The following is an 8889-nucleotide window of genomic DNA, read 5'->3' as shown; positions in this document are numbered from 1 at the left end:
AGCGCCCACAGGGGCCCTAACCCACAGTGGGATCCCGTGGAGAACCCGGCGTTACTTACTTTCAGCGCCCTGGGAGGAGGATGAGATCCGCAGGGACCGAGTGGAGCCCCAGAGTGTGTCCCTGTCGTGGCGGGAGCCCATCCCCGTCGGAGCTCCGGGGGCTAACAGCACCGAATACGAGATCCGATACTACGAGAAGGTGAGGCGGGGTCTGGGCGGGACCTGGGTCTGCGTTCAGGGGCTGTGGTCTGTCTCCAGCAGCCGCTTCCTTTTCTACCTTCTGGCCTCAAAAAGTCCTCCTTACTTTCTTTGTGAACATATCCACCGGCCTCCTAAGGCCTGAGTTTCTTCCTGTCCCCTCCACTCCGTGCATGGACCCCACTGCTCATCCGCTGTCCCCCCTCTCTGCTCCTCACCAGTCATCAGCTCCATTGTCACCACTTTTGCCTGGTGTTTACAGTTGACTAAGAGCTTTCCCTGGGGGCTGATCCAGGTCTTGCGTGGTCAGACCATATACATACAATTTGCAACCCTTTTTAAGAAAAAGAATGCAGAAATACCATATTGTTTCAAAATTTACAAACATGTCTGACCTAGGTCAGGTGGTCCACTGGAACTTGGCCGTGTGCTGGTAAATGTTTAACATCCTGCTCTCCAGAACAATGAATGGATGTATGAATTATTATTATAGTTTTACTGATATACAGGATGTGTAATGCATCGTTTACAGATAAGAAGAAAAGATATACAGTGTCCTTATTGTAAACTCCATCTAGCCGATTGATCCTTATAGGATGCTTTTGCCAATTTTTGCTGACTTCTTGTATCTGTTGTCAATCTACGGTTGCAGTTCAACCTCGACTTGACAAATGGAGATATGTCCCAATCCACTATCTCTTTTCCCCATAAATTTATCGTCTTTAAATGTGATATGTAATCTACTGTTAAAGTGTTCTTCACCTTGGTGCCAGTTTTCTTCATTCAAGCAAAACCTTGCTTTCATCTTCAGCATGTCATGTGTCAGAACTTCACTCAGCCCTTAGTGACTCGAGGGACTTTTTAGCTGAATCAGATAATAGTTTTTGAATACTGGAAGTCTACTGAGAGCTGTGAGTTGGGGGTGGGTGGGGAGTGAACACGAAGGAGGAGGGACTCCTGAGTCACTGCTGGGAGATCTAGGGGATGGGGTGCCATCCATGGAGGAGGAGAAGCCTGTCTGGGCTCAGAGGGTTAGCTGGGATTGGCCCATGCAACGTTCAGGGGGTCCCTGGTACATCCAGGTGGACTTGGGGGTCTGCAGCTCAAGGCAGAGGCCTATCCTGGAAAAAGAGGTGGGGCCTTTCAGCATAGGGCTGGGAGCTGAATGAAGCCAAGGGCCGGAAGAGAAGGCCAAGAAGGACATTGAGCGTGAGAAGAGGGGCCGAGACAGAGCTCTGAGGAGCCCTGAGGTTTAGGAGACCGCAGAGGACACTGGGAAGGAGCTGTGCACGCAGTCGTTGCTCACAGAGGCCTCACTGAACTGACATGGGGTGGGGGTCAGCGCATAGGAGACAGAGTCCCGAAGTAGAGCTGGGTGGGTGCTCCAGGCCCTAAGGGGCTGTGAATTTGCAGGGAACCAAAACCCTTGAAAAGAGGAGCCTGTACAAAAGGGGTTCCGTGTGAAAGGCTTCAGGGGCATCGCAGGGAAGCCCGGGACCACAAGTCCTGGAGGCATGGTGCTCCTCATCTGCCCTTCTCTGTGCACACCAGTGCCTGTGTCCTCTGCACAGGGGCTTGCTCAGGGCCCATGAGGGCGGCCCAGGACAGCAGCCTTGTCTCTTCGCCCCGCCCCGCCCCTACCCTGCCCGTCTCTCAGAGGTCCCGCCTGCAGCCCCTGTCTCCCTGTCTTTCCCTGGGTCGTTCAGATACCTGGAAGAGAGATTCCGACTGGCCCAGTTCAGGTCAGAGTCTTTCCCATTCCTGAATACCATGACCAAAGAACTGGACCACATGATAATGAGGGGCTGTGAGCTTGGCAGGGGCTCTAATAAGGTTGGGGGGGGGCAGGCAGAGACAAAACGATGGCCGCATCCCCAGTACACACCATTATCAGATGTGCTGGGGGCAGTATGATATAAAGTACGCACAGGACCCGAAGGAATCAAGACGGTGTTGTTCTGACCCTTCCCTGATGCAACCGTCCCCTATAAAGGAAGAGAGAACTACTACTGCGGGCGCTGTAGGTAGCCCCAGGCCTCCGAAGAGTCTAGCTCAGCAGCGGGCAGTGAGCCGGCCCTCCCTCCGTGACAGCTACCGCTGTCCCCATTGTCCAGCAGGGGCCTCGGGCGAGTCTTTCCACCCCTCTGTGCCCCAGTCCTTGTCTGTGAAAACCAGATGACAAAGAGAAGGATCTGTGTGAGCCGACAGGGGCCGGGCAGGTGTCAGGGCTGTTTCTCACTCCTCCGAGGCATCAGGCCCAGCTCACCCTCTGGACCGCGAGGCCCTGACGTCTGTCCTCCACAAGGGGGATCTAGCGTCTTCTCTCGAGTTTCTCTTACTGCTCTTAGCCACAAATACCACTGAGTGTACTTGGGACCTTGGGTGCAGGGAGGGGTTGGAGAGCCTGTGGAAGAAGCCTACGGAGCCCTCCCTAGATGGTCCGAGTCAGGTTCTCCCACCTGGTCCATGCTCGCCTCAGCGCTTCTCCACCCCCCTACTCCTGGCCCCCATCATTCTCCAAGGAGCGCGGGTCTGGCCCTGGGTCTGAGCCTTACTTCTTGGTCCTTCCTCAGGGTCAGAGTGAGCAGACTTACTCCACGGTGAAGACAGGGGCACCTGCGGTCACAGTCACCAACCTGAAGCCGGCTACCCGCTACGTCTTTCAGATCCGGGCAGCTTCCCCGGGGCCCTCCTGGGAGACCCAGAGCTTCAATCCCTCCATTGAAGTGCAGACCCCAGGGGAGGGTAAGTGATGTGTGTATGTAGGGAGGGGCTGAGGTGGGGAGACCAGCTGGGGTGGGGGTGGTTATCCATGCAATTAAGGGAGCCCACAGAACAGTTTAATTACAACCTAAATAATTCATGAATTTGGAATCCATCAACGAGGGCCTATTCAGTGACATGAATTAAATGGGAGGGCCTTGTCCTGGGGGAGCTCACAGGGGAGGGGCTCATGAACAGCTATAAGCCACGTCTCAGCTGGGATCTCCAGCCTCCCAGGACCTCCCGTGTCTTGTAGAAACATCCTGTGCCCTCTCCAAGATTCTTGCTATTTTTCTTGGGAGGAGTTGTAGTCTCATGGTCACTTCTTGCTCCGAAGGCTAAATTCTTTCCCATTCTGCTTCTTTCTCTCTGCCGTGATATAGACTCAAACATGGGATGCCGTCCCTTTCCCCACTCGGCCTTAGAGTGAGAAGCACACTTCACTGAAGGTTGGGGACACAAAGGGGTCGCACCACAGCAATAAACAAAACAAAACAGAGCGAGAGTTGTGCACGTTCAGTGGGGGGATTGTATGGTACGTGAATCATTTCTCCCAATAAAGCTATTATCAAGATGAAACAACAAAACAGAGCAAAAGCTGAACATCAGATGCCCTGATTTTAAAACGGCTCTGGCTTCTCCCCCGTGGTATTATGCTACCCGCTTCCTCCCTTCACCTCCCTCCCCTGGCTCCTCTTCTCCCCACCCCCACCCCCAAATTCCCTTTCATGACGAGAGATGAGCAGCTTAGCTGTGGCTTTGGTGGTTTTGCCTGCTGCGAACCCTGCCCTCAGGGTCTCACCTCTATCTACCCCGAGCAGTTCACAAAAGTATTTTCCCAGACAAAGGCAGTTCCCCCTAAGAGGCATTCTGACACCAGCTGTTAAGATAATAATTCTTTCCAACCTGCTACGTGAGTCTAATCCAAGATAGGAAGAGCTGGAGCCCAAAGGGAGGTGGAGATAAAATGTTGAGGGAGTTTGGGTTCTGAGAAGAGAGACAGCGCTTCTCGCTCGAATGCCTGTCTGTGCCAGACCTTGGCCAGGTGCTGGCAGGAGGAGATTAGAGCTCTGTCTTGAAGGCTGGGGAGCATTTGAATGTGTGGAGATGGGCAGGGAAGGCATGTGGGGTAGATGAATCCATCTGAACAAAGGCGCACAGGTTTGGCTGGAGTGAGTGTGGTGGGGGTGGGAGCTGGGGGCTGTTAGCTGAAATGGGCCGATGATTTCCATTCAGTTGGTGCTTCCCAGTGAGTAGACCCTGCTCGGACCCTCGGCCTCCTTGGCTGTGGCCCAGGCTCTGGGGGAACAGGTCTCCCAGTCTGCAGACCCCTTCTTCCAGTGATCTGTGACCCTAACTCAGGAGCACGATTAAGGATCCTGCTTCAGCCCTGTATCAGCTACCCATTGCTGCGTAACAAATTACCCCAAACCGAGTAGCTGCAAACAGCCAACATTTGTTCTCTCATGGTTTTTGTGGGCCAGGCATCTGGGTGCAGCTTAACTAGGTGCCATGGGCTCAGGGTCCCTCACAGCTGCAGTTGTCTCAAGGCTCGGGTTCTCGCTGGCTCTTTGCTGGAGGCATGCAGTTCTCTGCCTCTTGGGCTTCTGCCTAGAGCTCCTCATCACACAGCAACTCGATTCTTTCAGAGACTGAGTGAGAGAGAGAGAGAGAGAGAGAGGGTGCCCAAGACAAGCCACAGTCTCTTGTCTGTGACATCCCATCCTTCGGCTGCATTCTCTTCATTAGAAACAAGTCACTATGTCAAGCCCACACTCAAGGGGGCTGAATACCATGAGGTGGGGAATCCAGGGGGCACATCTCATAAGCCACCTGCCACAACCGCCCTGTCTCCATTTCCAGGTCCACATGGACACTTCATTTCAAACAGTTCTTGGCAACCCCAGCCACCTCTGCCCCAGCCAGACCCCGGGTTCTGTCCCCACCTCTGGAACCATGGGCTCTAAAGTCCCCTCATTGACCTTGGCCTTGTTGGCGTCTAACTCTCCCTTCCTCCTCTGTCCCTTGTCACTTGACTGTGACATCCTCCTAACAGCCCTGGGGATCCAACCTCAGCTCCCAGGTTCTGAGCCCCTCCTGGCCCCATATCGCCCCAGCCGCTGTGGATCCTCCCCGGGGAAATGCTCCCTCACTCCCTGGATGCTGCTTTGTGCCCGCCCTGCTTGTCCTGGAGCCTGGAGCTGGCCTGAGACCTGCGTCCCACGCCTCATCTAATCTCAACGGAGTCTCCAGGACTGCGCAGCATCTCCCCCATTCTCAATAGTTTTCCCAAACATTTCCCCCTCTCTCAGGTACCTCCTGTCCATCCCCGCTTCCAACCCAGCAGATACCTTCATCCCTTTCCCCTCAGGCAGGAACTCTGTCCATTGCTCCCTGGCTCCCTGTCACCCTCAGGATGAAGTCCCTGCTCCTTGGCCTGGCATCCCAGGCCCTTCAGGTGCTGTCTCCTCCCCCCCTCCACCCCCATTCCCTTTTTCCTCCCACCATCCAGCTTCACATCTGGCCCCTCTCGGCCCCCATGCGGCCTGTTTCCCCAGCCCCACGGGATGGCTTGCCATTTTCCAGACCCTGCCTGTGCGCCCAAGCACCACCAGAACCTTTCCGAGCTCCCAGGCCCAGTGCAGATGCCATGCCTTTTCTGTGAAGCCTTCCTCACTGGTTTTAGGAAGAAATGAGCGTGTCTCTGCTCAGCTCTCTGTTTCTGTTTTCATTCTACAGTTAGGAATTTTGTTTCTGTCTCCCCCACTGGTCTCTAGCCTCCTCCGGGGCAGGGATTCTGGCTCATTCATCACTGCCTTCCAAGTGCTGGTGCCAGCCTGTCACACATGTTGGATGGATGGAGGGATGGAGGGATGGATAGATGGGGCTGGGAGCTGCGGTCCTCTAGACCCCTCACTTGGGGAAATAGTTCACAGTAGAGGCTTTTGGAATCAGGCTCAAATCTTAGGTTCACCATTTAGTAGTCGTGGGACCCTGGGCAAGCTGTACAACTTTTCTCGATGTCGGTCTTCTCAGCTATAAAATGGAGACACTACCACTTTACTGGCTGGTTGTGACAGTGAAACAGGGTCATTTAGTTAAGGCACGTGGCACAGTATCCTGAGTAAGTGTGCATTCAATGTTACCTTACTGTAATTGGCGGCGGTGGTCCGGATGGGGCTGGGGAGCTCAGGTGAGAGGCCATTCCCCCTGCAGAGCTACATTAAGTCATGCCCATCTGAAAGGCCAAAGGGAGGCCCAGGCCTGCCTGTCTGGACCCCGGGGCCTCTCTCGCAGAGCTGGACTGCAGGGAGAGGAGGAAGCTCCAAGCGCCCCCGTGGGCCTTCTGCTGTGGGGGCAGGGCAGGAGCCTGCACTGGGGCGGCCCCGGAGCCTGGCCCTCAGCCTGCCTCAACCTCCTGGTTTACCCCCAGCTGCCTCAGGGTCCAGGGACCACAACCCTGCAGTCGTCGTCACCGTGGTGACCGTCTCAGCCCTCCTCGTCCTGGGCTCTGTGATGAGCGTGCTGGCCATGTGGAGGAGGTAGGTGGCTGGTCCCGGCTTGGCTGACTCCTGGTGGGTCGTGGCCCTGGGCACACTCACGTGTGCTCACGGCCCCTTTGTCTGTGCGTGCATTCACACACGTGCAGATTTGCGCACGCAAGCATCCTGCGGTGTAGATCCAGGCAGGGCCAGCGCGGTCCCGGCCCCTCCCCCACTTACTGCTCCTGCCGCAGCGGGCGCTGCCTCCAGCTCAGCCCGCTCTGGGATGAAGGGGATTGAGCTCCTTAGCTCATTAAATGTCAGAAGGCATCACTGAGGATGGAATCAAGCTCCGGCTGCTCCAGTGTGATTAGGATTCTCCTGAGGCGCTCAGAGGCCCCCAGCCCCTGCCCGCAAGGGATCTTGAGGCCCTTGAACACAGGCAAAGGGAAGAAAGGCAGAAACTGTGTGTGGGAGGGGGGAGGCCAGGGAGGGGAACTCATTCACCAGGAGGAAGCTTGCAGGAGAGTGGGCAGAGAAAGGGGGTGGGGGGAGGGGGAAGGATGTGGAGCTCGAGTTTGTTTCAGAGAAGATTCCAGTCCTTTTGCACGCAGCAGAAAGCTCATAGCATGTATTTCCACCTTCTCCCCAGGGCCACACTCTGCTGCATGCAGAGGTACCAGGCTGGGGCTGAGGTCAGCAGACTTGAGGGGTGGAAAGTCTGCATGTGATGGGCCGGGGGCGGGGTGGGGGGGGGGAGCAGAGGCGAGCGATGGCTGCTCAGGGAGCCACATCCCAGCACATCTCGGCATCCTGGAACTGCCTGTGGGCTGGAGGGACAGCGAGTATTCACACGGCACTGTTTGCTTGGCCTTGACTGGAGCACTGAAAGTGACTAAGGAGGGGAGAGCCTTGACCTGGGGGTCTGGGAGCCCCTCTGCCTGGGCCAGGACAGTCAGGGAAGCAGGACAGGAGTAGTAAGCTCCTTTCTGGTGCTTAGACGCCCATATTGGACCTGTTGGGAAAGTAGGAATGGACAGGAGCTGAGAGCCTCTTGTCCTGGCTGGGAGCTTAAGAGCTCAGGGAGGCAGGCGGAGGAACCGGGAGAGAGGGGTATAAGGAGCACCCTTCCGGGCAAGGGCTGTGCAGGACAGGAGTAGCTGCCCAGGAGCACCTCGGAGACAGATGCACTAGGGCAGGTCGAGGAAGCCAGGGGTCGGTCTCAAAACCTGCTCAAAATCCCATGGCACGGAAACGGGGAGAATCTGCGGGTCAGGTACCGATGGGCATGTCCAGCCAGCCTCACAGGCTGACCTCTCTCTGAGTCCCTGCAGAACTTGCCCTCTGCGGGGTCTCCTCCCCTCTGCTTTCCGTCCCCACCCCATCCTGGCTCATCCCACTTCTCACCAGAGGGTGTTGTCCGGTGGAAGCTTCTCGGTTTCTCTGCCACTCCTCCATCCGCTCGGCCTTGCCCCCTTTCTCTCTACCCACCTTTCCTGGATGTTCTCCTCATTCATGGGAAGTCCTTCACCACTCTGGGTGACTTCAGTGCCCTTGGATAACCTGTCCCACCCCTTCGCTTCTTGGTTCTTTGACTTCCTCATTCCCAAGGACCTTCTGTTCTGTTCCACCCCGGCCTCCCTCTCCCGTATCCTGCCATGGACCTCGCCATCACCCCAAATACTCTGTCCAGCTGGCTCTTCCACTCATGCCCCGCAGGTGCCCTGTCCTTACAGCTTGCCCCCTCGGCCACATCTGTTGCACCTGCTCCTTCAGTGCATCATTGGCCGCCTGGCCCCTCATCCGCAAGTCTGCACACCTGCCTGTCTCTGCACCCATCCTCTCCCTCCCTGTGCCCTGGAGGAGGTGCCTTCCTCCTAGTCCTTCCTGCTGTGTTCCGAACCCCGCCCCTTCTCACCACCTCAGGAACCCTACTGTTTCTAATGTCCCCCTCTGCCCCACATAACAGCTGACATTTAGTGAGTGCTTAGTAAGCTCTGTGCAACCATGCTGTATCGGGCGGGGCTGTCTTTATCCCGATTTTATTAAAGAGAAATCTGAGCCCACCGAGTCCCACAGCTACCAAGCAGAGGAGCTGGGAAGCCAGTCCCTGCGCGAGGTTCCAGAGCCCATGCTGCTAACCACCATCGTGACCACTTCAGCCCCCTTTCCCATCCATATAGAAACATCTCCCTAACCGCCCCCTCTTCCGAGCCTCCACACCATCTCTCTCCCCGCGCCACTTTTTTCTTTCCTGCCTTCCTGTGACGTGGCCACCCCTGATTTCCCTTCTGTTTCCCTTTGACTTGTCTGGCGGTTCTTTTGTGATCTCCTCCATGGCCTCTTTCTCCTCTACCCGGTCTCTGAATGTCGGGGTCCTCAGACTTGTCCACGGTCCCACTTCCCAGGCTCTGTCCTCTTCCTGGACAATGCTCACAGCTCCCGC

The 8889-nt window shown here is 56.1% G+C and overlaps 1 protein-coding gene across 1 annotated transcript in view; it reads left to right on the top strand.

Moving 5' to 3' along the window:
• The window catches only part of EPHA10 (EPH receptor A10), a 40113-nt gene that overhangs the window by 23757 nt on the left and 7467 nt on the right, over positions 1 to 8889 (top strand). Inside the window, exons 6-8 of the mRNA XM_081818119.1 lie at positions 66 to 199; positions 2772 to 2943; positions 6395 to 6503. Of these exons, the coding sequence (XP_081674245.1) occupies positions 66 to 199; positions 2772 to 2943; positions 6395 to 6503 (415 nt within the window). The remainder of the gene's footprint in view (positions 1 to 65; positions 200 to 2771; positions 2944 to 6394; positions 6504 to 8889) is intronic.

The sequence above is a fragment of the Leptonychotes weddellii genome, chromosome 4 (assembly GCF_054177405.1).
Source record: "Leptonychotes weddellii isolate Sample4059 chromosome 4, ASM5417740v2, whole genome shotgun sequence".
Taxonomy (NCBI): domain Eukaryota; kingdom Metazoa; phylum Chordata; class Mammalia; order Carnivora; family Phocidae; genus Leptonychotes; species Leptonychotes weddellii.
The sequence above is the reverse complement of the archived record's forward strand: the minus strand, read 5'-3'. Positions and strand labels throughout refer to the sequence as shown.